Source organism: Lynx canadensis, chromosome D1 (genome assembly GCF_007474595.2).
Source record: "Lynx canadensis isolate LIC74 chromosome D1, mLynCan4.pri.v2, whole genome shotgun sequence".
Lineage (NCBI taxonomy): Eukaryota > Metazoa > Chordata > Mammalia > Carnivora > Felidae > Lynx > Lynx canadensis.
The window spans coordinates 115376433-115402953 of NC_044312.2; the positions used below are offsets into that span (position 1 = coordinate 115376433).

General features: G+C 59.5%; 1 protein-coding gene across 6 annotated transcripts; it reads right to left on the minus strand.

Moving 5' to 3' along the window:
* Nucleotides 1-2245: 2245 nt before the first annotated feature.
* DEAF1 (DEAF1 transcription factor) lies at nt 2246-26516 on the minus strand. Of its 6 annotated transcripts, none has more exons than XM_030333396.1 (12): nt 26105-26509; nt 23751-23848; nt 21482-21671; nt 21128-21274; nt 20462-20601; nt 19888-19953; nt 17006-17132; nt 15887-16015; nt 15301-15429; nt 13601-13848; nt 6459-6548; nt 2246-2667 (listed from the first exon to the last, which is right to left on the minus strand). In XM_030333396.1, exons 1-12 carry the CDS (start codon nt 26391-26393, stop codon nt 2563-2565), a joined length of 1758 nt encoding a protein of 585 aa, XP_030189256.1. In that variant the 5' UTR covers nt 26394-26509; the 3' UTR covers nt 2246-2562. The 6 variants fall into 6 exon arrangements, 5 of the variants coding, with proteins under 5 accessions (XP_030189256.1, XP_030189257.1, XP_030189254.1 ...); XM_030333397.1 differs by having other exon boundaries at nt 21542-21671; nt 26105-26507; XR_003972501.1 differs by lacking the exon at nt 2246-2667 and adding an exon at nt 7513-7720 and having other exon boundaries at nt 6462-6548; nt 26105-26512.
* Nucleotides 26517-26521: the final 5 nt, after the last annotated feature.

Sequence of the window (26521 nt, forward strand, 5' to 3'; positions counted from 1 at the left end):
GGAGCCCCGGATGGCCGTCCCAGGCACAGACACCTGCTCCGAGCTGGGTCTACGGTCCCTCCCGGGGGTCTCAGACTTGGAAGTAAAGGGCAGGGACAGGGCCACTGGGGCCCTCAGGCTGAGGGCAGGGTCAGATTCGGGGCCCCACGTGCCCCCGATGCTCCCTTCACGTGTGCCCGTGGAGCCGCGCCATCGGGACGCGGCCAGCAGCTCCCCTGCCGGCCAGCTGTGGGCCCCTCCCCACCGGTCTGTGGGCTGACCGACCTCGTGAGCTGCACCCGCCCTCGGCGACAGAGCTGAGAATGGGCTGGGAGCTGCTGGGGACCCCACCCCCTCCCCGCTGGCCCTCTGGACAGAATCTGCAGCTCCCAACAGAGGGGGACAAGGTGGGCGAGGGGGACGGGGTGGAGCAAAAGGTACATGGGAGCCACAGAGGGCCTGGCGGACTGGGAGGCCCCCGGAGGCGCCTCGGCCATCAGGCTCACTCAGCCGCGCCCGATGCTGCCAAGGGTCACCCCAGCCTGCGGCGCCCTGAACGGCCCAGCCTGTGCTGACCGCCGGCTGACAGAGGCCGGCCCCTCGCCTGTCCCTGGAGGCTGGAGATGCCCTCAGAAGCCCTGACGTGGAACTCTGTGGACCAGCCTCGAAGCCTGGGCCCCCAAGGGCAATTTCCAGAAGCCTTCCCCCAGCCAGGGCTAAGAACACTTCACAGGCCTAGAAACGATAGCCTTTGAAGCGCTGCCCCCACAACGTGCATTCCGGAGTGTTGTTTTAAGGAGTTGGCCGCCAGAGGGAGGCAGTGGCTCTGGGGCCCGCACGTGAAGTCTTTCCTGGCAGGCGGGTGGCCGGCGTCTTCAAGTTGGGGGGGGGGGGTGCTCCCAGATCCCTTCTGCCGAGGCTGACGTGCCCCCCAGTCCCCTTTCCTGCCACCTCTACGCTGAGCAAACCCAGGGAAGCAGGGGGGTGGCCAGGGCTGAGATGTGCCCCTCCCCCCACATTGTCTGCAGCACTGCGCCTCTGAAGATTGTGCCCAGTGGGGGGCGGGCAGTCTGGGGGGCATCGAGGTCAAATCCCGGCGCTCACCACGGCCTCGGCTTGGGGCACGTGCCCAGATTCCTCAGCCTTTATCTCCCTGAGAGGTGCTGGCAAAGGCAGGAAGGTGAAATTCGGTGACTCCAGTACGTGCTAAACTCAGTAAAAGAAAATCCAAGCTTAGTCTGCAGAGGTCATGAGGGCAGAGGCAGCAGCTTCTGGGGAGCAGGACCCACGACGGGCTCCCTGAGAGCAGCCGACTGGGGTCTGTGGCGAGGCCAGGCCAGGCCCACGGACCCGAGGGCGCCTCTGGGAGCCAGGCTCGGCTCGGGAGATAGAGCAGCATCTCCGGGACCCCCATGCTCACACCCCTTCCTATCAGGACTTTGGCCACCCCCTCAGCTCGTTCTGGAGCCAGCGTCCCCAAAGCCAAGTCTCTAGGGTGCTACAGACTTGGGAGAACTTTCTGGAAGTAGGAGCCCAGGAAGGGTCAGGGCTGGGGGAATTCTCCCCCTCCCACAGGGGTGTGAACGTGCACAGTTCGCAGAACCGGCAGATGAGCGTGAGAATCCAGGGAAGCGTGCCATCGTGCCAGCGCCCAGGGGCTGTGCCGGCTGCACACACAGGGCGGGTCTCCGGCTGGGGTGGGCCTTCACCTCCCCCCCACCCCCGGAACAATGGAGCTCCCGAGCCTCACGAGTGCAGAGAAAACAGGGCGACGGCAGGCCAAGGGCTCGGGGGCCACGAGGGCACTTCTGGAAACCCACAGAAGCTTCCAGAACATGGGCAACTTCCTCAGGCACCACCCTCGGTCAGCAGAGGCGGCAGGTCTCGTTTCCAGAGCCAGCCAAGTGCTCCAGGCGCCGATCCCTCTCTGGCCCCCTGTGCCCCCTGCCCCTCAGTGCAGGTGGAAAGACGCAGGGCTGGCCTGGCCTCTGGGTGGTCGGGGTTCTCGGGGTATAACCTCATGCTAGAGAGAAGGAAGGCCGTGTGGCGGCGACCATCAGGCAGCGAGTCTGGGCCGTATCACCTCAGAGACGGGGCCTGCGGCTCCCAGCAGGCGGGTAGCCAACGGCCGCCGGGGACAGTGCCACCACCCACTCGCTGGTCCACACACTTGGGAGTTGTGGCCTCCGGGCTGCGCGTCAGGAAACACAAAGCTGAGGCCCCCCCACCTCCGGGGCATCTGGGAAGTTGGAGCTGGAGTCACCCGTCCGGTGGGGCAGAGACGTCCGCTTTATTGACAGACACGTTATGTACACGCGTGTTACGGCACACGACACACCCGTGGGGAAGACCAGGGGATAAAAAGAGCACCGAGAGAAGGCGCCAAGGGCCCGGGGCCGGCGTCCAGCCGCTGCCCCGACCTCCCTCAGGGCTTCTGGGCAGCAGGGGCTCATTTCCAAGGGCGCAGGTCACTTAGAGTCTGTTAACAACTTGACCAGCAAGCGTTTTCACCTCCTCAGCATCCTCCGGAGTCCCCGACCTGCGGCAGCCCGGCGGCACCGTGGAGAGGGGACCCAGGGACCCTTACACGGTGACTTTCTCCATCACGCTGTCAGTGACGTGGACTTCGTCCGCCTGGACGGTGACAGCCGCCGACTGGCCACACACGTGCTGGTGGTCCTTCCAGTCCTGAAAGGAAGGGCACGCCCCACGTGACCTGAGTGTGACCTGGGGAGCAGGGCCCGAAGCCCACCCTCACGTGGGAGGCGCCGGCTCAGATGGCAAACAACCGGGGTGAGCCCCGAGGACACTGACACCGTGAGGCCCACCTGCACTCTGATCCCTCTGTGGCCTGAGATACAGAGAAAAGAAAGTCATGCCTGCAAAGAAATATTTGTACCCGGTGCCGTCGCCCACGGTGTTATTTACACCGGCAAAAACGAAGAAACAAAGCTGGGGCCTGCCTCACGTCCACAGAAGGGTTCAGTGGCTGTGGCCCACGAGAAGACTGGGGACAGGGCAGGTGTGCTGAGCAAGATACCACCTCCTCGTGAGGGGGAGCCCACCAAGTCCCCGGTCAGGGCAGATGCTGTCGGGCTGTTGGCAGGGGGAGAGGGGGCTGAGCTCAGGCAAGGCTGGAGCCCGTCTGCAGGCAGTGAGAAGCCACCTCTCAGCCCAGACTGGGGCTCTGGACGAGGACCGGGGGGCTGGACAAACGAGGGCCGTGTTAGTCGAAACAGACGTAACCGTCGACTGGAGGTGAGGCTAGGGCTTGGTCAAGAAATGACGTGATGGGGGGGGGGGGTGGTGCCTGGGTGGCTCACGCGGTTAAGCGTCTGACTTCGGCTCAGGTCACGATCTCACATTTCGCGAGTTCGAGCCCCGTGTCGGGCTCTATGCTGACGGCTCGGAGCCTGGACCCTGCTTCGGATTCTGTGTGTCTCTCTTTCTCTGCCCCTCTCCCGCTCATGCCCCACCCCCTCAGAAATAAAGAAACATTAAAAAAAGAAAGAAAGAAAAGAAACGACGTGATAGGAACGAACACAAACATGCTGGGCAAAAGCAAGTACAGATGGGGTGCTGTCCAGGACGGCAGGGTTCCGGCTGGTCGTCTCTGTGCTGTCCTACGTTTCCTAGGTTTTCTACAACAAGCCTGCCCTGTTCTCACAGTAAAATAATTATATCCCAAGAACAGAAGTCTCCCCGGGAATCACCCACAAACTGTGGGAACGCACAAAATGTGTACAACTGCACGGGCCGGCCCGGGCCATGGCATCACACCGCACGTGACTGTGAGCTCGAAAGGCGTCGTGGTGCAAACACGACAGTGTTTTAGGGGAAAACAGGAGGCCGGCACAAGTTCTGAGACACAACACCCACAGTGTGATCTCCATGAAAAACTTTTTTGATACACTGGACTTCACCAACATTAGAAACTTTTGCCCTGCAAACCTGCTACTAGGAAATTAAACAGACAAGTCACAGGCTGGAAATCCTGGTTAATCACGTATCTGATGGAGGCCCGTGTCCAGAGCGTGCACAGAACCCTCTATACTCTTACTGAAATGACCCAATTCAAACGGGGGCAAAAGGTCTGAACAGACGTTTCCCCAAAAAAGACACACGACTGCCCGCTAAGTGAATGCGAAGGTGCCCAAATGACTGGTCGTTACAGGAATGCCAGTTAGCACCTGGTGGACAGCTGGTGGACAGCTGCGGCCGCTGGACCACGCCACGTGCTGGCGGGGGAGGGGTAGCCCCCGCAGCCACTTGGAAAAGCGGTCTGGAACTTTCTCGGCAAAGCCAAACACAAACTGCCTGCACGACCCCGCGAGCCCACGCCGAGGTCCCAGCCCGGGCAGGGGAGGACACGCCCACCTAGGAAGGGGCGCGAACTCACAAACTCGGAGAGAGCGGCACTCCTGGTGATGGCCAGAGGGAACAGGAGAAAAGGGGCAAAGCCCGGGCTCGTGCCCTGGAGCGGAAGCCGCGAAAATGCGCCAGCGCGAGGAGCCAGGTGCCCGAGACCACACATCACAGCACTCGCCACGTGACGTGCCCAGAGGAGGCAAACACACGAGGACAGGAAGTAGACTCGTGCTTCTCAGAGGCTGGGGAGGGGCCCACGGGGTCCTTCAGGGGTGGTGGACCGTTCCACGACCGAACTGGGATGTCGGCGCTACAAGTACTAACGATCACCAGGTCGTACCCTGAAAACGGGCCCATGTCGTGGAGTCCGTGCACACACGGCAGACGAGATGCGGAATGGAGACCACATCTGCGAGTTATAACCTACCAGGTCATGGCCCTTGTCACCCCGCAGCACTGACCTCCCACCCACGTGTTCGCAGGAGGGATCGAGGGAGCCGTTTCGGACGGGACTGCTGGCCGTCACATCAGCTTTTACCGGTCACCACGAGGAGCCCAGGCCTCTGTCTTCACACCCCCCACCCGCTGTTCATTTTGGGTCCAACATGAGAATTACGGATTTTGAGATTCATTTTGTATCGATTTACAGAAATAAAACCAAAGCATGTCTTTATCAATAAGACACATCAAAGGAGAACAAAGTTAACACAATCCAGGGAAAAAGGGAGTCTTCGTCCACAAAATTATACCTAAAGTTTAGCCTGCCTGCTTCACAAGCACACAGCCCCAGGCTGCAGGTCAGACAAAATCTCATCTGAAGCGATTCCATCGGGAAGCAAACCCACGAACCGTCCGTGTGATCGTTCCGGTTCAAGGAAGATGCAGAAAGCGAGGCCCAAGGTTGGCCACATGGCAGCACCAGCCTGGGGCCCGCCACCGGCCCTGGCCACCCCACGTGCCCGCTCCTGCCCGCTCCTCCTCCGCAGCCCCGGGCACAGGCTGCTGCCCCGAGGCTCTAACAAGCCCGATGCCCCCTCCTCGGTGCTGACACCTACAGGGGAAGTGCAGACTTCCGGTCCCCAAAACTCTACCAATTGCGGGTGGAGGGACCGACGGGCTCCGGGCTACCAGCACGCGTGGGAGGCAGGTCCTGCCCACAGACACACCTACAGGCCACCTAGCACTTGACTGCAAGATGCTCTCGCGCACTCTCCTGGGGCCGCGGGATGTGCGCACATGCCCTTCCCCCCCACGGCACTGTGGGAGCGCTCAGCGCTCAGGCATCTGCAGACCCGCTGGAACTCGATGTGCACTCGGCCCTGACCATTGTCCCCACCCACCTCCGTCTGCCATCTGCTATTCCTGCTCCAGAAATGCTGGCGACAGAGGCTCCAGAAAGCCACCTGGCGGGGACAGTGGTGTCGGCAGGCACACAGCTACCTCTTAAGGCAGCATGGGGGCCACGCTAAGGGCTCCATTAGCCACTATTTATCCATGAAATACACTGCCCTTCTTAACTCTGCTAAGTTTCAAATCAACACCAAGAAGAGACAGTGACAGCCTTGCTGAGTGTGGGAGGGAGAAATTAGGGACACCTGAACCAGCTAGCACCAGCGACTCCAGAAAACAGCGGCCGACAGGGGAGACACACACACACACACACACACACACACACACACACACACACACACAGGAACAGCCGCTTGCCCAGGCCGCAAATGCCTGACCATGAAGGCCTCGGGCCACTGCACTCAAGGTGTGTGGCTTCTTCAGGGCTTTGGTCCTGCGGACACTTGCAGGAGACTGAGGCCGGGCAGACAGGACTAATGGGCGGACTGTGCTGCGGTGGGCGAGGGAGGGAGCCAGTGCAGCTGCCTCTCCTAGCGGGTAGGCGGTGGCAGTGCAGAGGGCATGTGCATGGGGCGGCAGGGGGGCACGTGCGTGGGGACAGTGTGGCGGGGGGGCACATGCGCGGGGACTGGGAGGCAGGTGGTGCATACTTGGGGACCGGACAGCAGTGGGGGGGGCGGCGTGCTAGGGGATGGGGCAGCAGGGGGCATGCGCATGAGATCAGGACGGCAGGGGGCACCCAGGCGGGATTAGGCACGCACCTTGCGCTGGCAGAAGGTCGAGCAGTAGTTGACTTTGTGGCAGCCGGTGCACTCGCTCAGGGCCTCGCGGCCACAGTTCACACAAGACTGCTGCAAGAAGGGACACGGGCGTCAGTGTCGCGGGGACGCCTCCCGGTCACCCCAAGAACCAGCTCCCTGTCTTCACCTAAAAGGGTCTGCGCTCACCCGGGGAGAGGAGCGGCCGCGGGGGCACAGGAATGTCTCCAGAGGCTGGGAAGGCTCGTCTCTGCCAAGTAAGCAGCCAAGTCCGAACCCGGGAATGACCAGCCTCTTCCTGAGCCACCCGGACCCACGTCACCGGCTGCTGCGTGTCCACAGTCCGCACCCCAGCCACCAGCCCAGCCGGTCTCTGTGGCTTCACAGAAGTGCACACTTTGTGCCCTTTCCCCCGAAATTCCACAAGTGCAGCTTTTCCCTGAACTCACGGAGAATGGCTCACGGTAAGAGACCCGCCCGTTGCAATGCGGGCACCGGGCAGCTGTGACCACCAACCACCCCCACCCCCGCCAAAGCAGGGAGCTACGCCAGGCACAGGCTGGAGCACAGGGTCTGTGCCGGCCGGATGGCAGGGGGTCTGTGCAGGCCTGACCGCGGCGAGGGCCTGCGAGGAAGGGTCAGCGGGCCAGGGTGGAACCACACGCACGTTAAGTCGGACTCTTTACGGAAGAGTCCGGGCTCTGCGAGGATGCGCACAACCTGGTGAGCCGCGTCCGGGTTCTATTTGAACTTCTGCTTCCTTCCTTGCCGGACATTATTACATCTGGCACTCTCACGTTTTCCCACTCATAAGCCCCCCGGAGTGTGCTCGGTCACTGCCAGGAATAGGAGCGCCAGCCGGAATCCGAGGTGCTCACTCGGTGCCCCTGCCTCTGCTTTACGAGACCCAATACTTAGACACGAGACAGTCTGTGGCCTCATACAGAAATTAGCCTGGGGAGAGGGAAGGCTTCACGCCGAGAGGAAGCGGAGCATGGAGAGGGGGGAGGCGGCGCTGGAACCCCACAGACAAGAGGCTGTGGTGCACGGGGCTCACCAGGATGGTGCCTGCACGCACCGGGCTCCTGTGCTGGGTGAGCCTTCCTCACCGCCCTCGGGGCTGTACGCCGGAGGAGGAAGCAGGGGTCTGAATCCTCTCCTGGGACGTCTGGCCCTGAGGGCCAGACAGCACGCGCTCACCTGGGCCTCCCGTATTTGCGCTCCCAGCACCCAGCAGTGTTGATGGGGTGCAGCGACCCTGTGACCTGAATCAAAACGTCAGAACGAAGAGACCGAATGGGGCGGTTCCTCTACCACGTGTACGTGCCTTTGGTTCCTGGGCCTTCCCAGGGCACTCTGGGAAACGTTGTTTTAAGTTTATTTATTCATTTTAAGAGAGAGAGAGAGAGAGCACATGAGCCAGGGGAAGGGCAGAGAGAGAGAGTCCTAAGCAGGCTCCGTGCTATCAGTGCAGAGGCCAATGTGGGGCTTGATCCCACAAACTGTGAGATCACGATCTGAGCCAAAATCCACAGTCAGATGCTTAACCCGCTGAGCTACCCAGGCGCCCCCGAGAAAATTATTTTTTTACCAAAAGTAACTCTGTGGTCTGGACCAGAGTGAGACACGCCAGCATGAACCGGTGTCCGCTCAAGGTCCGGATACCGACAGACAGGTGCAGAAACCCGAGAGCCGTCTGTACACACGGGTCGTTTGTACACGTGGCTCCGACTGTCGGCCGAGAGGCCCAGAGTGACAAGGAGCACGCCAGCCCCAGAACGTGGCTCCCAGGACCATCCTCCAGGGAAGGAGCCGGGGCTCCCGGAGAAACGGCTGCTCCCGGGCCCGGGGCAGCAGATGCCAGGAAGGAACGAAGTGCCCACCAGCAAGTGCACTGAGGGGAGGCGCCAGAGGGACACAGGAGCCAGAGGTGAGCTCCCAAGGGGCCGAGGTGCCCACATGAGAGCAGAGTAAGGCCTAGAGTATAACCTGGAGTGTGAAACGTGTGGAAACACACCCATCCCAAGTCAGACAAACGGATAAAAGACAAATCCCCAAAGCAGAATTCCAAAAACACACCCAGACTCCCCACGCCCCCATCCAGGAGGAGGACAGCCCCACCCCCACCCTGGGGTGGACAAGCTCGGTGACTCAGTGTGCAAAGGGAAAAGACACTTTTACAGAGAACAAACCTCTGAGTCTGCACCCTGCCTGTGACATGCCCCCAAAATGTGCACGCTGAGCGTCTGGGCATTGGGGCCTCTAGGTTCACATCAGGTCGTGGGGGTGGGGCCCCTATCATGGGGTTAGTGCCCTACAAAGACAGACACCAGAGAGCACTCTGGGCCCATGTGGGGTCCGAAGTCAGGAAAGAGGCCCCACGGACCAGACCCTGTGACCTTGCCCCACCCTGACTCCAGTCCCTGGCCAGCTGACGACCACACCCCAGGTGTTCCACTTCCGCTGATACACTTGGATGCCAGGTTACACGCACCTCTTAACTAAGCACAGAAGAGCAGTGGGGAGGCCACCGCTGGCCGGGAGGAGCCCCCGTGGCGCCCCCAGCCAGATGCCGGACACCGTGCCCTGGGTGGGGGAGACAGGACGCTGTGCCCTGGGCAGGGAAGGGCATCTGCTCTTGGCCCAGGTTAACCTCTGGCGAGCTAAGTACACACAAACGCAAACGGCTCATGACGACAACTGGTAAAACACCCTGAATGGTCTCAGCCGGCCTAGACTTGATCTTCTGTTTAAATTCCAAATAAAACGTCCACGCGGGGAAGTGCAAGGCCTCCTCCCTCTGCTGCAAACACCTGGCTTCTCCTCACTTGCGGAGATCACGAGGCCAGCGGACCCACCTCTTCCTGACTCCCATGGCCTTCCCAGGTCGCATTTTGTCCCCCTGGTCCCCCTAGCACTCGGGGGACACTCTGGGACGGTGCTACCAGCATCCGCCTCTGCGGTGGCGAATGGGTCCCCACACTGCAATCAAACAGGAGGACCGCTTGCAAATAACAAACCTTTGAGGGCACAGAAACTTCTCCTGCTCTCCGCAGGGAGGGGCTCTGCAAAGGGAAATGGGCTCTCACCCCGGCTGATGCCAAACGCTCCCGCCACACCAAGTCCCAAGACAGAAAGCCCCCCCTCAATGGGGCTCTGCCCCGAGGGGACGCCGCACCCCCACGCCCCGAGGGCCGCTTCCCGAGGCTGGGAGTGCTCTGGGTCTCCTCACACGCTGCTCGAGTGGGGGCCTTCCCGCCCTTCTAACCCCTCCCGACCCTGTGAAGTCCCCGGAGAGAGGGCCCTCCACAGTTCAGGCAGATGTGAGGGCCCCTCATTTCGAAATCCAAGGGCCCAGAGTCCAGCTGTGGCCACCACAGAGCCACACAAGCCGGACCCGTCGTCCCGGTGTGGAGCCCGGGTCTGCCAGTGCACGTGACCTCACCAGGCTACCCAGGCAGCAGGGCTCCACTGTCAGGAGCACAAAGCTGAGCTTTCTGCCCAGCTGGCCCTTCTGTCTGATGGGAGCCCTGCGTTCACAGGGCAGGACACGGGGGGAGAGCTGCACAGGGCACAGGCGGAGCACGACGGGGTCCCCAGGCTCCGAAGCACAGAGCCGCCCTCTGCCAGCCACCAGGGCTGGGGCACCCACCAGGTCCCTGGCTGAGAACCCACAATTCGGCGGTCATCTAGGTAACACAAACTGCTGTTTTCCAGTTTATGCTTCTGCATCCGATCTGAACCAGCAAGACGCAGACATTCCTTCCTTTTCGTTCCTTAGATGCTCCAGGACAGCTGTGCAGAGACAGGCTTCCTCCCCAGAGGGACGCTGCTGGACAGAAGGACGGACAAGCCCACAGCTGGCGGCTTCCCGGCACAGGGCCTGGGCCACAGGACATGGTGGGGGCGGTCCCCACAGCCTCCCTTCACCCCTCAGATCCCTTTTAATTCTGGGGGGAAGGTACCGGCAACACCCGTTCAGTGACTCAAACGGAACCTGCCACTGAACAGGCGACCGGCTAACAACCTTAACTTGTGCGACAACAGGGGTTTTTTTAAAGTGCTTTTTCTAAGGAAACACAAATCACCAAATTGACAACAGACAAAAAGGGCGCCTGGGTGGCTCAGTCAGTTGACTGTCCGACTCTTGATTTCGGCTCCGGTCATGATCCTAGGGTCACGGGATCGAGCCCCGTGTCTCAACGTGGAACCCTCTTTAAGATTCTCTATGTCCCTCTTTCTGCCCCTCCTCGCGAGTGTGTGTGCACTCACGCTCTCTCTCTCAAAAAAAGGTAAATAAATTAAAATAAAAACAAAAAAAAATGGGCAAACGGTCTGAGGAGACACTGCCCCAAAGCAGACACACGACTGTCCAGCAGCCCCTGGCACGGAGCTCGGCGCCGTCGGTCAGGGAGGAAAAGCAAATCCGAGCCACGTGAGACCCCACTTCACACCGACCGGTGTGGCCAGAGTCTCACGACCTACACGCCACGCCAAGCAGTCAACGTACACATGTAACTGGAAGGGAGCAGACAAAGAGACCGGGCATTAAAAACAGTTCTAGAAACAGTGACTGAATCAAACTGAATCAAAACCAAGGTTCGAGCTAAACCTGCCCTCTCGTTTACGGTGTCCTGTTGCCCTGACCGGTCTGGCCTGGGGCCTTGCTGACGCGGGAGCAGGGTGAGCCCGTCCCTGGAGACACTGAACCGTGTCTTCCCGAGGCCACACCCCCACGCCCTCCTCCGTGGTCTCCCACACCCCACCCTGCACCTGCCCAGGTCACCCGAGGTCAGGCCCCAACAACCAGGCACAGCGGGCTCACCCTGCTGTGTGCGTTCCTTCCCGCAGAAGCCACTGTCCACACCCGCCCCCCATCTCCCGACCCACCCACATGCTTCCCCCCCGTGGCCCAGTCTGCTGCCGTGTGGCACGCGTGCGTCCTGTGCGTCCTGTTTCCACGGAGCTGTGAGCCCTCACTTCTTCCTTGAGAGAGTCATCCAGCCTCCGCGTGCCTTCGCGCACCCCAGCGCCCTGACATCATCAGCAAGCCCCCCAAATTTAAATACAACGACAACCACACTCAGGTGCATCACAGCCAAACTGCCAAACACCAAAGGCAGAGACAGAACAGTCCTCGACACAGCCAGAGAGAGACGCAGGGCGTGTAAGAGATCAGGAATCCCGGCGGCACGACGCACGACGAGGACGGGCTAGCATCAAGGTGCTGGTGACCACCAGAAGGCGAGGTCACTCAGGATGTGCTTCCGAAAGGAAAGGTGACACGTGGGCGTCTCCACACAAACAAAGGACAGAAAATGCAGCACCTGAGGCGCAAGCGGGGCCGAGGAGCACGGCCAAGGCCAGCACGGGTGAGCGCACCAGCACCCCACACGCGGGGGTGGGACACCAGCCTGTGACATCAGCCCGCGCACGCGGGGGTGGGACATCAGTCTCAGAGACTGAAGCTACAGGTCCTGTCACGGAAACGAGACTCTGTCAGAATCCAGTGATGCCAAGAAACCTAGAATTCTCAAACACTGGAGAACCCAGCAAGCATTATCTTTGGGTAAAGAGATTAAAACCTTTTTTTCTGCTTTTCTCTTTCCTATAAAATTCATCACTGATTATGTATTAGTTTGGAACTCTAGCTTTTAAAAAAGGTTTTTTAGGGGCACCTGGGTGGCGCAGTCGGTTAAGCGTCCGACTTCAGCCAGGTCACGATCTCGCGGTCCATGAGTTCGAGCCCCGCGTCAGGCTCTGGGCTGATGGCTCAGAGCCTGGAGCCTGTTTCCGATTCTGTGTCTCCCTCTCTCTCTGCCCCTCCCCCGTTCATGCTCTGTCTCTCTCTGTCCCAAAAATAAATAAACGTTGAAAAAAAAATTCTTTAAAAAAGGTTTTTTAATTTATCTCCTTCTTCAGAAGAAGCAACATTTTTCTTCCTTGGAAAAACATTAATCACACGTTAAGTCGTATAGAAAATTGAGAACCTGCAAAGCTCTTCTTCCCTCTGATCTATAAAAAATGGGAATAAACTAACAGAAATGTTCATATTATAGATATGGTAGGGAAAAAAAACCAATCTGACTTTTGTTTACAAACCAAAGTCCACATTTACTGTAACGGAGAAAGCTCCCGTTAAGAACACATCGCTGGTGTGCCCCCCACCCCCACCTCCCGCAGGACGCCTCCGAGTGCACCACGCCTGCCGCGCACACGCCTCGGCTGGTGCTGCTCCGACCCTGGTGACCCTGGTGGCCTGCGCCCACCGACACCTGGGAGACTGGCCCTAAGCAACCTCCAGGCCGCGCACAAAAAGCCGCAGGGGCTGCAGTGACGAGCTGAGAGAATGTCCCCCGGCTGCGCTCCGTGAACCCGGACTCCCGGGATCCTCCTTCGGAAGAACCTGCTGGAAGCTGGAAGTGAAACAACACGGAGGCGGCCTCCATCAGGCATGGAGGTGCAGGCGGAGGAGCTCAGACGCGGAAGCTTCCAGCTGGTAATGGGGGAGACGCACGCCTGCCAAACACCCCAAGGGACGCATCTCCAAACTCAACAGAACACAAGGCACGTTTTCACCACGTGACAATAATCTGAAAGTATAAATAATGCCCGTGACAGGTGAGTGTCCAAAAACTATGGCTGGTGTGTAGAACATTTTGTCCCTTTTGAAATAAGCTGATTTTATTTATAAAAGCACAGGGGCGCCTGGGGGGCTCAGTCGGTTAAGCTTCCGACTTCAGCTCAGGTCATGATCTGTGGTTCATGAGTTTGAGCCCCACGTCGGGCTCTGTGCTGACAGCTGAGAGCCTGGAGCCTGCTTCGGATTCTGTGTCTCCCTCTCTCTCTGCCCCTCCCCCCTTGTGCTCTCTCTCAAAAATAAATAAACTTAAAAAAAATTAAAAACAAAAGCACAAATATCTTCCCACCAATAGCATTCAGTTATCTGTGAGAAAGGCTTCATTTGTAAACGATTCTCTAGCGGTGCTCTTCCAGGAAGGTAGGGGACGGCCGCCCCCGGAGCCAGCGGAAGGCGGGGGGGCAGGTGGCCGCAGACCCCGGCATCTGCCTGCACCGACATCACCTCCCCGGCATCTGCCTGCACCAACGTCACCTCCCCCAGCATCTGCCTGCGCCAACGTTACCTCCTTGCGATCTGCGTCCGCCTGGACTCTGGCCTGTGCCGCGGCGGCTTCTCTGTAGGAGCTGGCCTGCTTGGCTTGTTCGAACAGTGTCTTCAGTTGCTGGGCCGTGCTGAGCAGGGAGTTGACCATCTCTTCCAGGTACAGCCAGTTCCGAGGCTCCGACATCTCCAGCCCGCTGACCACCGAGGGGGAGACGGCTTTCGTGGGGGTGGAGGGTGGGACGGCCAAGGCCGGCAGGGAGGTCAACACTAGAATATTCGGAATGCAAATAAAACAAGAAATTAATGTGTCTCCTCCCTTCAAAGCGGTCTCTGTTAAAACTTCTAATCCAATGTTGGAAAGTGGAGGTGCCTGGGTGGCTTGGTTGGTTGAGCATCTGGCTCTCGGTTTTGGCTCAGGTCATGACTCAGGGTTCACGGGATCAAGTCCCACATCAGGTTCTGCGCTGAGAGACAACCTGCTTGGGACTCTCTTTCTCCTTCCCTCTCCCTGCTTGCATTCTCTCTAAAATTTACAAAAAAAAAAGAGGAAAGAAAGAAAGAGAGGAAGAAAGAAAGAAAGAATGAACGAACTGCTTAAAAAAAAAACTCGGAAAGTGTGGGGGCAAGGGACAGACATAAATACCACACACCACACGGCCTCCCTGTAAACTGCCCCAGAAGATGGGGAGACATTCTTCCAGTCACAGCACCACACTTGAAAGCCCCCAGTGCTAGCACCAGAAAGCACACACGAAGGCCCAACCACGGACGTACGGGGCTGGAAGCCAGGCGCTCACGGATGACCCAGACCACAACGAAATGTGCCCCGTGCAGGGGGGCCACCCGGACAGCAAGGGGACAAGGACAGCCTGAGGCAGCGGCTCCGACCGCGACGCATCCCGTCAAGTCCTCCCCGGCATCCACGGCCACACATGGGGTCCTAATTAAGGGTCACGGAACTCAGGTGTCACAGGGGGAGGACAGCGTTACAAAGGTGGAAAGGAGGAAACCGGGAGGGACCCTGTGGTCTGGACGGGGCCAGAGCGGAACACACGTGCGCGTACGTCCCCACCTCTGTGCGCCGCGCGGCCCGTGGGCAGGGACACCCGAGTGCGGCGAGCATGCCCCTGGCTGAGCGATAATGGTCTCGCGTCCAGCCTCCCGGGACAGACGCCCCGATGGGCCCGTGCAGGGGGTGGGGAGGGGGAGGCACACATGGTGAACAAGCCTGCGAGAACGGAAGGAGGGTGGCGCGTCTATAAAACTACACGTTTCTGTCGCCGCGTCATCTAGAATGGCAGAAACGAGAAACGCACAAACGCCCGCCAGCTGGTTTCGGAAGCTCCCTTTAAACGAAGCGTACTGACGGGGACGTGCCCCAGCTGTGTGATTAAGCGAAGGACCAAAGCCGCCAAGCGTATGCGGTGCGAGGCCGTCCCGTGTCAGACCGGGAGCGAGGCAAACACCTGCACTTCCGCTTCCGCCCGTACCGAGCCCCGCGCCGCCCCAGGGAACACGCCAGAACTCACAGCCTCCCTCTGCAAGGGCCTGGCGTCGTCTCAGGTCCGTGCGGACCACCCAAGTGCGTTCACAAACGCAGGCCCCGATCCGGCGCAGCGACGGGAAAGAACTCACACGAAACCTACTTCGTCAGAAAGTCTTTCCCAAGAGCGACCCCAAGGCCAGAGTCGGCGGGTGCCGGACGTCTCTCGCACCCACCTATTTTGGGATGAGACGTTGGCAGTGCTGCTTCCGGGAAGGGTGCGATCTGGCAGCTGTCCTGATACCCTGGGTAGTGCGGCTCCGGGTGGCCGACTCTGCACGGGGGCTGCACGCCTGCCTCTTGCACTGTCGGGGACGAGAGGGACAAGACAGCCTTGGGACCCGGCTGGGGCCTGGCTGGGGCTGCACAGATTTTAAATCTCGACGTGTCTCCAGCTGCACCGTCCAAGGAGGTAGCTTCTGAGCCCCAGAAACGCGATGAACTGTTTGAATTGCTAGTATCCGGGATCCACCGGGTGAAGTACAATGCTAAACGTTAATCTCCACTTTCTTTCCGCTTTCTGGACGTGGCTAGTGGAACATCTACAAGCACACGTGGCCTCAGGAGTCTCTGCCTTGCAGCCAGTCCACAGCAGGAGTCGGCAAACTGTGGGCATTTTCTGCCACAACTGATAGACCCGCACGCCTGCCCGGCGCCCGCCCGCGCACGCCAACCCGACGCCCCCGCTCCAGGCTGCTCCGAGCCGCAGGTTAACAGGGGTTATGCGTGTGGCCCACAGGGCAGGTGCCAAGGACAACTCACCCGTGGCTCCCGCGAAGACATCGCCCTGGGCCGGGCTCTCTGAGATGACGGCGGTGGCCTCCACGGTGGACGCCCGGTCAAAGGTCAGTGCGCCCGAGGTAGTGATCTGTCCTGAGGGGGTCACGGTGACTGGAAAAGCAGAAGTGCTTTTTACCACCGGCTTGACCACGGCGCAGGCCAAAGCCTGGACACGGCACGTGCCCCAGGCACCTCTGCAGGGGCTGGAGAAGACCAGGGACCCTGCACCTCTGACGGGAACCAGGGCCAAGGCGGCGGGCTCTCTAGGACACCCTGCTCACATCTGAACCGGCAACAGAGGCACGAGCTGCCTTGTTGGAAAACAAAACATAAAGTTGGAAGTAACTGCGAGACTCCTTTGTGGCTGGAATTAAGAAAGACGTTCCCAGAGGTTGGGGCACGCGGGTGGCTCAGTCAGTTGAGCGTCTGACTTCGGCTCAGGTCGTGATCTCACGGTTCACGAGTGTGACCCCACGTCAGGCTGTGTGCTGACAGCTCAGAGCCTGGAGCCTGCTTCGGATTCTGTGTCTCCCTCTCTATCCCTCCCCCACTTGCACTCTGTCTCTCTCAAAAATAAATGTTTAAAAAAAAATTAAAATAAAAAAAGATTCACAGGGGTTGAAGACGAGAGCAGACTTGCCCCCACGGCCCTTCTGCTGCCCCATCCCCTTGGCCGCAGGAACCACGAAGAGAGAGCGCCGCGCGCGGGGTGGGAGGGCAGGGGCGGGGGCGAGGGGTGGGGGGACCGCTCTCTGTAGATGCTTGTTCACAGCCTCGGGCAAAGGCGCTGGCTGCAGACACCTGTCTCGTCCCTGCCTCACCCCACTCTGGTTCACACACAGCCAGGGTTTCCCTCCGTCCACCTGGTCCCCACTCCGAGACAACCGTGTGAGGCACGTGGACACGGGGGCTGAGCAAAGGTGTTCCTGCGGATGCCCCCTCCCAGAAGGCATGGCTCCTGGTTCGTTCCATTAGGGAACACCTGCCGGGGGCACGCCAGGGAGTCCACGGAGATGAGGAAAACCCCCCCAGGGCGGCCCCCACAGAACAAGGGAGCCCCAGGGGTTGGAGGGGCCGCGCCTCCGCCTCGTTCAAACTCACAGGCGGTGGCGGCGGTGGCGGGAAGCAGCGTGATGTTCTTGGGGGGCTCCTTCTTCACGGGGGTCGCAGGCGGCTCGTTCTCCTTCTTGCGCCTTTTGTAGGGGACGAAGAGCCTGACTGGGCCGCTCTGCGGGGAGAGGCGCAGTGAGACGGGGCCAGCGCTGTCCCCGCGCCCGTCTCTGCCCACACGGGGGGGAGGGGGCACAGCAGGACCGCGGGCGGGAAGCTGCAGAGGCCCGACCTCTCTGCAGGCCCCAAGGTCCCTGAGGGACAGAAAAGATTCTTTCTAAAAGAATACACGAAAAGCGGCGTTTAAAAACAAGATAACGTTCGTCAACGCACAGGATTCCCAGGGACTGCTAGAAGACAGAAAACAGAGAAGGACCCGGCAAAGGAGAGCCTCTGCCCCATGGGACAGAACATTCCAGCAGGACTGAAGAGGCTTTGGGAACAGACGAGAGGAGTAGCAACGGCAGAAGCCAGCCCTGCACCTGCCACCTGGCTGTCCAGCCTCGGGCAGGAGGGGAGGCCAGTCTCTGGGGTCACAGCCCTGCCCCGGCTGCGGTCCCCCGAGGCCACCCAAGCACATGGCGCCCTCCGCTCTGTGAGCATAAAGGGGGTCCTCGGAAGCCCTGGGTCGTGCCTGCTGGCCATTTTCTTCTGTGTGGCTCTCGCGTCCCGTTTCTTTGCAAGTCTTACAACGTTTTGTCGAAAGATGGACGCTTTAGTGATGTACTGTAGCAACATTGAGACGGACTCCTTCTCTCCAGGGTTCCTGCTGCTGATCAGGTCAGCAACCTGGCTGTCCCCAGGCAACAGGGAGGGTGTCACACCCAGCAGGGGCTGCGCTGTCCCCCAGCAGACTGCTCACGGCTCCGAGGCCTGGGGGCAGATCCAACTGCATTAGGGCTCCTTCATGGGGAGTTTTTGAGGCAAACCTTTGAGGTCTGTTCTTATCCCAGACGGATTCTTCTTAGCTGCCACCTTCCCTGCTTCTCCGGTTTGGCGGGTTGCTCTCACTGCCGACCAGCCACCTCTCCAGGGCTCGAGTCCACGTGGCAAGGCTCTAGAGCTGGGGGGGAGGACGCTGGTGGCACGGTCTTCCTGCCCTGCCACTCCTGGGGGTGGCCTCTGCCCTCAGAGAGGAGGCTGGTGAGGGAAGGAGCCCCCAGTCTCTTGGCCACACCTGCCCCGAATTCAGTTTCTGCGACTCAGAACCAGGGCTGCAGATGTCCCAGTGGGCGGAGGGAGCCCTAGGCCACGAAGTTCTCCCCTGTGTTTTCTTCCCAAAATGTGGGTTTCGTGTTGTGGATAAATTTGGATCTGTGATCCGTTTCGAATTCATCTGCACACGAAATGCCAGGTTGGGGCCGAGTGCAGCTGTCCCCACCGCCATGCAGCCGACACCCTCTGCGGCCCCGCCGACCCCTCGCCCTGCCGACGCGCACGTCTCCGTCACAACAGCAGTGAAAGGTCCTGAAGGGCCGGGACCCCTCCGACTTCAGTCCTTTCCTCCGAATTGCTCTGGCTGTCCTGCTTCTTTGCTGTTCTTACCGACTACAAAACCAGCTTGTTTAAAGCTCCACAGGGCCCCGCAGGGATTTCGAGGAACCATGTGGAGCCTGCAGACCGTGAGGACAGCGCCCGAGCCCTCCCTGGGCCTCCAAGCCCGGCCACGCCGCCTCGGCTCAGGGCTTCCCGCGTTTCTTTCCGCAGCCGGGTCTGGGTGTGTCGCACACGCATCCCGCACGTGTCCTGTTTACACCCGTCTCCACATTCTGCGGCAACTGCAGAGTGCTCACAAGTTTTCTAAACTCCCTAACGGGACGATTCCCTCCTACTCTCTTCCCCCTACGAGATCTCGGAGTGCTCTCCCTGGTAGTTTCTCCAAGTGAACTTTAAAGCTACTTCATTTTCACAAAAACATCCCACTGTTCGCTCCACAAGAATATGTAATCCATACACGAACTAGACGATCTTAGGATATTTCATTTTCCACCCAAGACTGTGATAGGTCTCTCCAATTACATCTCCTTTCAAATCTTCTAAAAATTAACCAGATAGCTCATCAAAATAAAACCAGGATATCTCGTTACACAGCTTTCTAGTTCACTTGAAAACATCTCAAAATAGAACTTCACAGTAAGGAAGGCTGAAACCAAACTAAGACATTCAGACGCTACACGTTACTCTCACGTTTTTGAAAGCTACACGGCCACAAAGGTTAAAATCAATGAAAACGTTCATTCTTTTTGAAGCTGTTAGTTGAGAACATGGAAATGTTTCAAAAGACCTTAAAAGCCCCTCATAATTTCAACGTAGTACTTTTAGGACATAACATTAAAAAACACAGGATAGGGGCGCCTGGGTGGCGCAGTCGGTTAAGCGTCCGACTTCAGCCAGGTCACGATCTCGCGGTCCGTGAGTTCGAGCCCCGCGTCGGGCTCTGGGCTGATGGCTCGGAGCCTGGAGCCTGTTTCCCATTCTGTGTCTCCCTCTCTCTCTGCCCCTCCCCCGTTCATGCTCTGTCTCTCTCTGTCCCAAAAATAAAATAAACGTTGAAAAAAAAAATTAAAAAAAAAAAAAAAAAAACAAAAACACAGGATATAAGACAGCACACACGCACTCCCCACGACCGTAAAGAACACCGTGTGCTCAGTTTTGGGGTTAAGATGGCGACACTGGAGCAAGTTCCCCGCCCGCACCACCTGCAGCATCAGAGCGACGCCAGAGACGCAGAGTTTGAGAGAGAAACGTGACAGCCCCTGGATCGGCCGCAGGGGCGCCAGAGCCATGTGCGGGGCAGGGCGTGGGGTCATCGCAGCGGCCCTGCCCGCCCACGCGCACCCCGGCCCCACCAGGTGACCCCCCCGGCCGCTCACCAGGGTCATGTCGTCACAGCAGGCGGCACAGGTGCATGAGGCAGCGTGAGGATTTAAGATCCCGTCCTGAAATTCAGAGAAGACACGGTACGTGAGAAAGTCGCCTTTCGGCAGCTGTATGGCATGTCTGTCGCTCATAAACACAAAACCCTGTCGCTTCCAGAAACGCCTCTTCCTCGCACTTCCCTGTCGTACAAGGCGGTTATCGGCGGCAGGGTCCACCGAGTCCCTTCTGGGAGGTGAAGACTCTACGAGCGTTATTTCTTGACCAACACGCAAAGCGCTACCTGCAAACAGCAGTGAGAAGCCCGCCCCTCTCACGACAGGTAAACCGGGGCGGGGGGGGGGGGGTGGTCAGCATCTGGGAAAGGTCACGCGCCTCCAGGGGAAGCTACGGTGTTGCCTCAGCACTCCTGGCAAGCACCGTGGCACCGAATGCGTGAAACACCAGGACACTAGGCGAGGTCACCTGCCCGGGGCCAGGCGGCCTCTGTCTGACCGCACATGCCGGCCACGCCCCGGGGCCACCGTGGGGACCCCCCGCCGTAGCTGCGGGGGGACGGCGCGCACACACCTGAATGAGGCACTGAAGCGGCCTGCCCGCGTAGCGGATGCTCCTCTTCCAGTCCTTGCTGCTGGCTCTTCCGGCCATGGCTTCGAACTCAGTCGGGCTGTACCAGTTCTCCCCCTGCTTGATGCATCGGCCCCGGCCGCCTGAAGTGACACGAAGGACCGGCAAGTGGCCGCGCCGCCCGCCCCCAGAGGCCTCGGCCGGCTCCTCCTCAGATGGGCCGCAAACGCCACAGCCCCCCTGCCGGGCCTGCGTGACCCCCCCCCCCCCGCCCCCACGGCCGGCCCGCAGCAGGCAAGCCCCCGCCACGAAACCACACTCGCAGGCCCACCGCACCTCCCCGCCCCACTGTCCACGGCCACCGCAAGCTCACCCTGGTCTCACGATGACCTGCTGCCACCTGCCCCACCCTGGGAACTTTCCCTGTGGGAACTCCTCTTCCCCCGCTTTCCCCCCTCCGTGGGTTGCTGCGTCTTCTCACTGCGTCCCCACCACGCCCCAAACCTCTCCACGGCCCCAGCTCTAGTGCCCGGGGCTGTGAGCCACGTCCGCCCCGGCACGGTCGACACGTGTGTGGGGCCGCGAGGGGACGGGCGCTGTGGGGCCGCGAGGGGACAGGCCTGGCCCACACGTGTGCGCTGTGGGGCCGCGAGGGGACGGGCGCCTCACCTGAGCCGAGCCTGCTCTTGAACAGCGTGCCGCTGATGTTCCGGCAGCGCACAGGCAGCTCGCTGTCGTACACCGAGGGGTCCCAGTTATATTTGGTTCCGCCTCGCTCCTGGCCTGGAGCTGCAGGAGTCGGAGGGCACTGCGGGCCTTGGGCAAAGGAAGCGTTTTGAGAGTAAGAGACGCCGGACGCACCCAAGATAACCAGGCGAGTACAACCACACCGACTGGCTTATAACGGCAGGTCGCCCGGCTGCCCACAGACCACCCCGACTTAGCAGCACCAGGCAGCTCTTTCTCGGCTCGTAAAACCCCACTTTCTCTACTTAAACAGGAACATTTATATTACAAATTCACCACAAAAATAAACAGGTCGCCCCCAGCATGAACTCCACGAGCGCCCAGGTGTGCTGGCACCTGGGGTGAGAGGTGCAGCTGGCCCCTTCAGCCCCGCCGTCTCCACGATGCTCCCGTCCGTGTGCACAACAATCAGCGTGGCCTTCTCTGTGTTCAGGCTGTCCCCGATCTGCAGGGCTGTCCTGCCAGACTGGAGGAAAGAACGTTCTGTGAGTCTCCCAGACAAACAGCTGCGGGGCCTGCCACTCGGTGCGACGGGACATGGGCCTCGCTGACCGTCACCGACAAGGGCGCCAACCGTGCCTCCGTGGGCTCTTTCAAGATGCCAGTAAAAGACCGAAACACGGGCGCCCGGGTGGCTCAGTCGGTTGGGCGTCTGACTTTGGCTCAGGTCATGATCTCCCAGTTCATGGGTTCAAGCCCCACATCGGGCTCTGCGCTACAGCTCAGAGCCTGGAGCCTGCTTCAGATTGTGTCCTCCCCACCCCCTGTCTCTCAAAAATAAACATTAAAAAAATTAGAAAATAAAAAAAAGACTGAGACACAGAGCCAAGAACGAGAAAAGACACTGCCATGTCTGGGTGGCTCTGAACAAATGCTCAGTCACTTACCAAAGTTAAAAAAAACAAATGTGTCCCCCACACAAGGCCTGGAAAGAGAAAGAGCCCTCACGTCCACCTGAGCAGCTCCTGCAAGTTCACAGGTCTTGAGGGAGGGTTCTGAGGGACCAAGTCCACAGGCACAGCAAGGGTCTGGGGCAGGACTCTCTTCTCATGCTCATGTCCCACACACAGCTCTACTGATGGCCACCAGACGCCAGGGCCTCCCCAACCGCACTGCTCACACACCTGTCCACAGTGGCCGGGTGCTATCGTGACAGCACCTACTTCCTCTGGGGCAGCCTGGCCCTGCCCTTCAAGCAGCCCTACCCCCCCCGCCCTCCTCCCCCATCCCTGCGTGAGCCAGACGCCCTTCCCTGTCCTTGCTGGAGGAGAGACCCACCGTGCTGTCCCTGGGTGCACATCGCTCAGGTCTCTGGCAAACTCAAGGCCTTGCCCAGAGAGTCCTGGGGTGGACGACACTCTAAGCGGCCTGCTCACACCCACCATTCTGGGACGTTCTAACACTTGCATGGTCAGAGCATGGAAGCAATGAAGGCAAAGTGAGAAGACATTTCCCAAAATCTGAAAATCCATCAGGGGGGTGAGTACACCTCCTTGTGGAGCTGAGGGACCCCCACCCATGAGCACGCGCACACCTGCACACGCACCCAGAGCCGGGGCTCATCACCCAGAGGGTCAGGGCCTCAGTAAGGGTGTTGCACTGCTCGTGTCTGAATCACTAAAGACACACAACTCTCTACTGAAAAGAGGGAATGTTCTGTGTTCATTTACGAATCACAAAGTATTTTCCTTATTACTTTTTAAATGTTTGTTCATTTTTGAGAGAGAGAGAGAGAGAGACAGAGAGAGAGAGAGAGAGAGAGAGAGAGAAACTGAGCAGGGGAGGGGCAGAGAGAGAGGGAGACACAGAACCGGAAGCAGGCTCCAGGCTCTAAGCTGTCAGCACAGAGCCTGACGTGGGGCTCAAACCCATGAACCGTGAGACCATGACCTGAGCTGAAGTTGGACACATAACCAACTGAGCCACCCAGGCGCCCCAAAGTATTTTCCTTATTAAAGCCAATGGAATACACATATATTTGAGACCCCCCCCCCCCCTTGTCAGTTTCGTCTCCGGGCCTCCCTGTCCTCAGAGCCCGCTGCAAGGACCATGTCCAGGAGGCACGGTCCAGGCTGTGCCCTGGTTCCCTGACCCTCTGGCTCCAGCCCCTTCTAGAAAAGAGGACAAGCCAGAATCTGCTTCTGGGAAGGAGAGACCCGTTGGAGGCATGAAATTGTCAGCTGGCTATCAGCTTGTACGCATGCTGACACCCTAAGAAATAAAGCAAGTTTCTCAAGTCTGTACTCTGCTACTAAAATTAAGAGGGTGAGTCTGCTGTTTGCTGCCATTCCAATGATAGCAGCTTTGCGTGCAGGTGTGTAGAGTCCTAGGTGTGTGATTAAGGCTAAAATAAAGAGAAACGGTAACTAACAGTTCTGGCAAAGCTCCAGGAGAGTCCCCCATTCTGTGGTTGTCGGGCAAGGATGGGAGATCACAGCACACTCCTCCTGGCGCCCACACAGCCCTGGGCAGGGCCTCTGGGGGAACCGGGGTCAGGGAGGTCACACTCTGGGGTCTGGGGAAAAGCGCTCAGGGAGCGGCTTACCAGGACGTGTCCCGAGAGTGAGGCGGCATTTGCCACCGACGTGGTGAAGACGTTGTCTGCAGAGGCGCCCACGTTGGCCACGGTCACAGTGGTCACCTCTGCAACACAGAAGCCTGATTCAGCACGCCATCAGAGCCAAGGGCCTCCCACCAGGGCCCCAAAACAGCATTTCCCAAACAGGTATCTGCACTTCCAACCACGGGACTCCCAACATTCTTACACAAAGTGCTCACTCCACATTTCTGGACCACAGTCTAAGCAATCTGGGCCTTAGAAAAAGAAAAGAAAGAGGCAGCTCTCCAGCCCACTAGAGCCTTTTATTCACAGTGAAAGCCCACCCCCGCCACACTCCCACTGAGCTGGCAGCAGGCTCTGCCAAACTGCCCCTGGGCTTCTCGTTCCCTTTAGCATAAAACCATACACCAAGGTTCCAGGAGCCCGGTGACCATCCTGTGGCCAGGCTCAGGCAGTGTCACCTACAGAGCTCCCTCCCTTGCTGGCACCCTCTCGAAGGTCAGCGCAGGCCAGGGCTCAGGTCTCTCCTGCCTCCTCCTGGACCGCCTCTCCCATTCACTGCCCACGGAGAGGCTTTCCTGCCAGCTCCTTGGCTGGGCAGGCGGTCCCCTCTGTCACACAGCATTCTAGAATGGCCCATGAATAGGGCAGTCTCTGACTTGGGAAATGCTCACAAAATACTGGTGGAAAGAGTCCTGCATATTCCACTAACCCAGCGCCCACCAAACTGCACTGAAAATAGCTGTTCCCCTTGTCTGCTCCTCCAGCAGACCACAGCCTACGTCCCTGTCTGAACGCACGCTCAGGCCAAGCAGCTATCAGGCCCGAGAAGAGGGAGCCCCAGAGAGGAGACACAACCTGCCGAGTTACCTGCACCTGGAAGGTATCTAACCTCAGCAACTTAAAAAAGTTTTAATGCTTCCATGGATGCAAAAACACAACTATCAAATTCTGCAGATAAAAACATGCAACGCCAATACATTTCTCTGATGCCGTGACGAACTATATCATGTTTCTTTTCTGCATCCAGAAAACATACGCAAAAAGCAAAAAAAAAAAACAAAAAACAAAAAAAACTGAAGAAAACTGCACGGTCCAAAGTCCCAACATCAAAGCAGAGTTTAGCGACGAGAACCGAATACTCTAATAGCCACAAAGCCTTCTTCCTTCTTTTGTGAGGACCCCAGACAGACCACACACAGACCAGCAGCTCTGGGGCAGCAGGCCAAGTCCCCCCGCCTACAGCTGCTTAGGGCTGGATAAACACCGGAGTGACAGGACCACCAGGACACAGGCTGCTGGCTCCTTAGGGGAAAGTGCCTGACAACACGTGCCGTGCCGGCAGTAACTCAAGGATGCACTTCCTGGGTCCCCACACTCAGCTAGAGAACTCCCAGCTGGGAAGGGATACAACACTTGGGAAAGTCTCTACCTTCTTTGGGATGGCGATCTGGGAAGGCACTACTCCTAAAGGAGGCTTTGGGGCACAGTCTGAGGCTCCACGGGTCATGACACTTGAGAACGAGAATGTTCTGTGTGGCAAGAAACAAAACCATGGGCCAGTTTTCCCCTGGGAAAGGAGCTTGCCGGGAATGGTAGGGGGAAGGGAGGATCCATAAAGGAGATGGGATGTGCGGGGCCAGGGACGGACCAGGAGGGGAATCTAAGGAGTCAAAGCATGATGCCGACCTCTGCTCCCAAAGGCTGCAGGGCCTCCCAAGCTGGATGAGCACTGCCTTGCTCCCCAGCTCTCAGGTCACCCCTGAACTGGACCTTAGGATTCCAAGTGACCAGACACACCCAACCTCAGGCTGCTCCCGGGCAGGATCCATGTCTGATCCCCACTCCCCTAATCTTCCCAGCCCCCCTTGTCACCAGCACCAGGGACAGACAGAGAAGACAAGCAGGGCAAGAGGCAGGTGCTGAGAAGGTTCTGGAAGGAGCACAGGGTGCTCTGCAGGAAGGAACGGGGCTTGCACAAGGTCAACGGGTTCGGGAAGCATGTTCAGGGAAGTGTGCACACTGGGCAGGGTCAGGCTGGTCACATGGGGCAGGTGTGCAGGAATGGCAGGGCACACGAGGTAGGTGTGAGGCGTGCGAGAGGCATGTGCTCGGAGAGAAGGGGGCAGGCTGGTCCCCAGGGCGCGTGCAGCGGGCGGTGGGCGCGGGGCTGGCGTGGGCTGCTTGTGTGCGGTGTGTGCGGGGCAGGTGCACACAGGTGCACGGGTTTGTGTCAGGGGCCGGCGCGCGTGGGTCAGGTGCGGACAGGTGCATGGGCTGCGTGTGGGGGCAGGTGCGCACAGGTGCCCGGGTCGTGCGCGCGGGCGGGCGGCACTTGCCTGCGAAGGCTGCGGCCGCGGCGGCCTCGTCGGGACCCGGCAGGGCCTCGGCACCCATGTCCATGTGCCCGGACTCGGCGGCCATCACCGCCACGGCCGTCACCCGCCGAGTCTCGCGCTCTGCCTCCGAGTCTCCGTCCTCCTCCGAGTCCTCGTCCCTGCTGAGCACCGGCTCCTCCGCCTCGCCTCCTGCCGCGGCCGCGGCCGCCGCCGCAACAGCGGCCGCGGCCGCCACCGCCGCCGCCTCGGCCAGGCCCAGCTGCTTGGCGGCCGAGTCCGAGTCCTCCATCCGGACTCCGCCGAGCCCGCCCGAAGGCGCCAGCCGGGGCCGCCCGAAGGCCGGGACGGAGCCCGAAGCGCGCAGCGCGAGGAGGGCCGCCCGAGCCGGGCCGAGCCGAGCCGAGCCGGGCCGAGGCC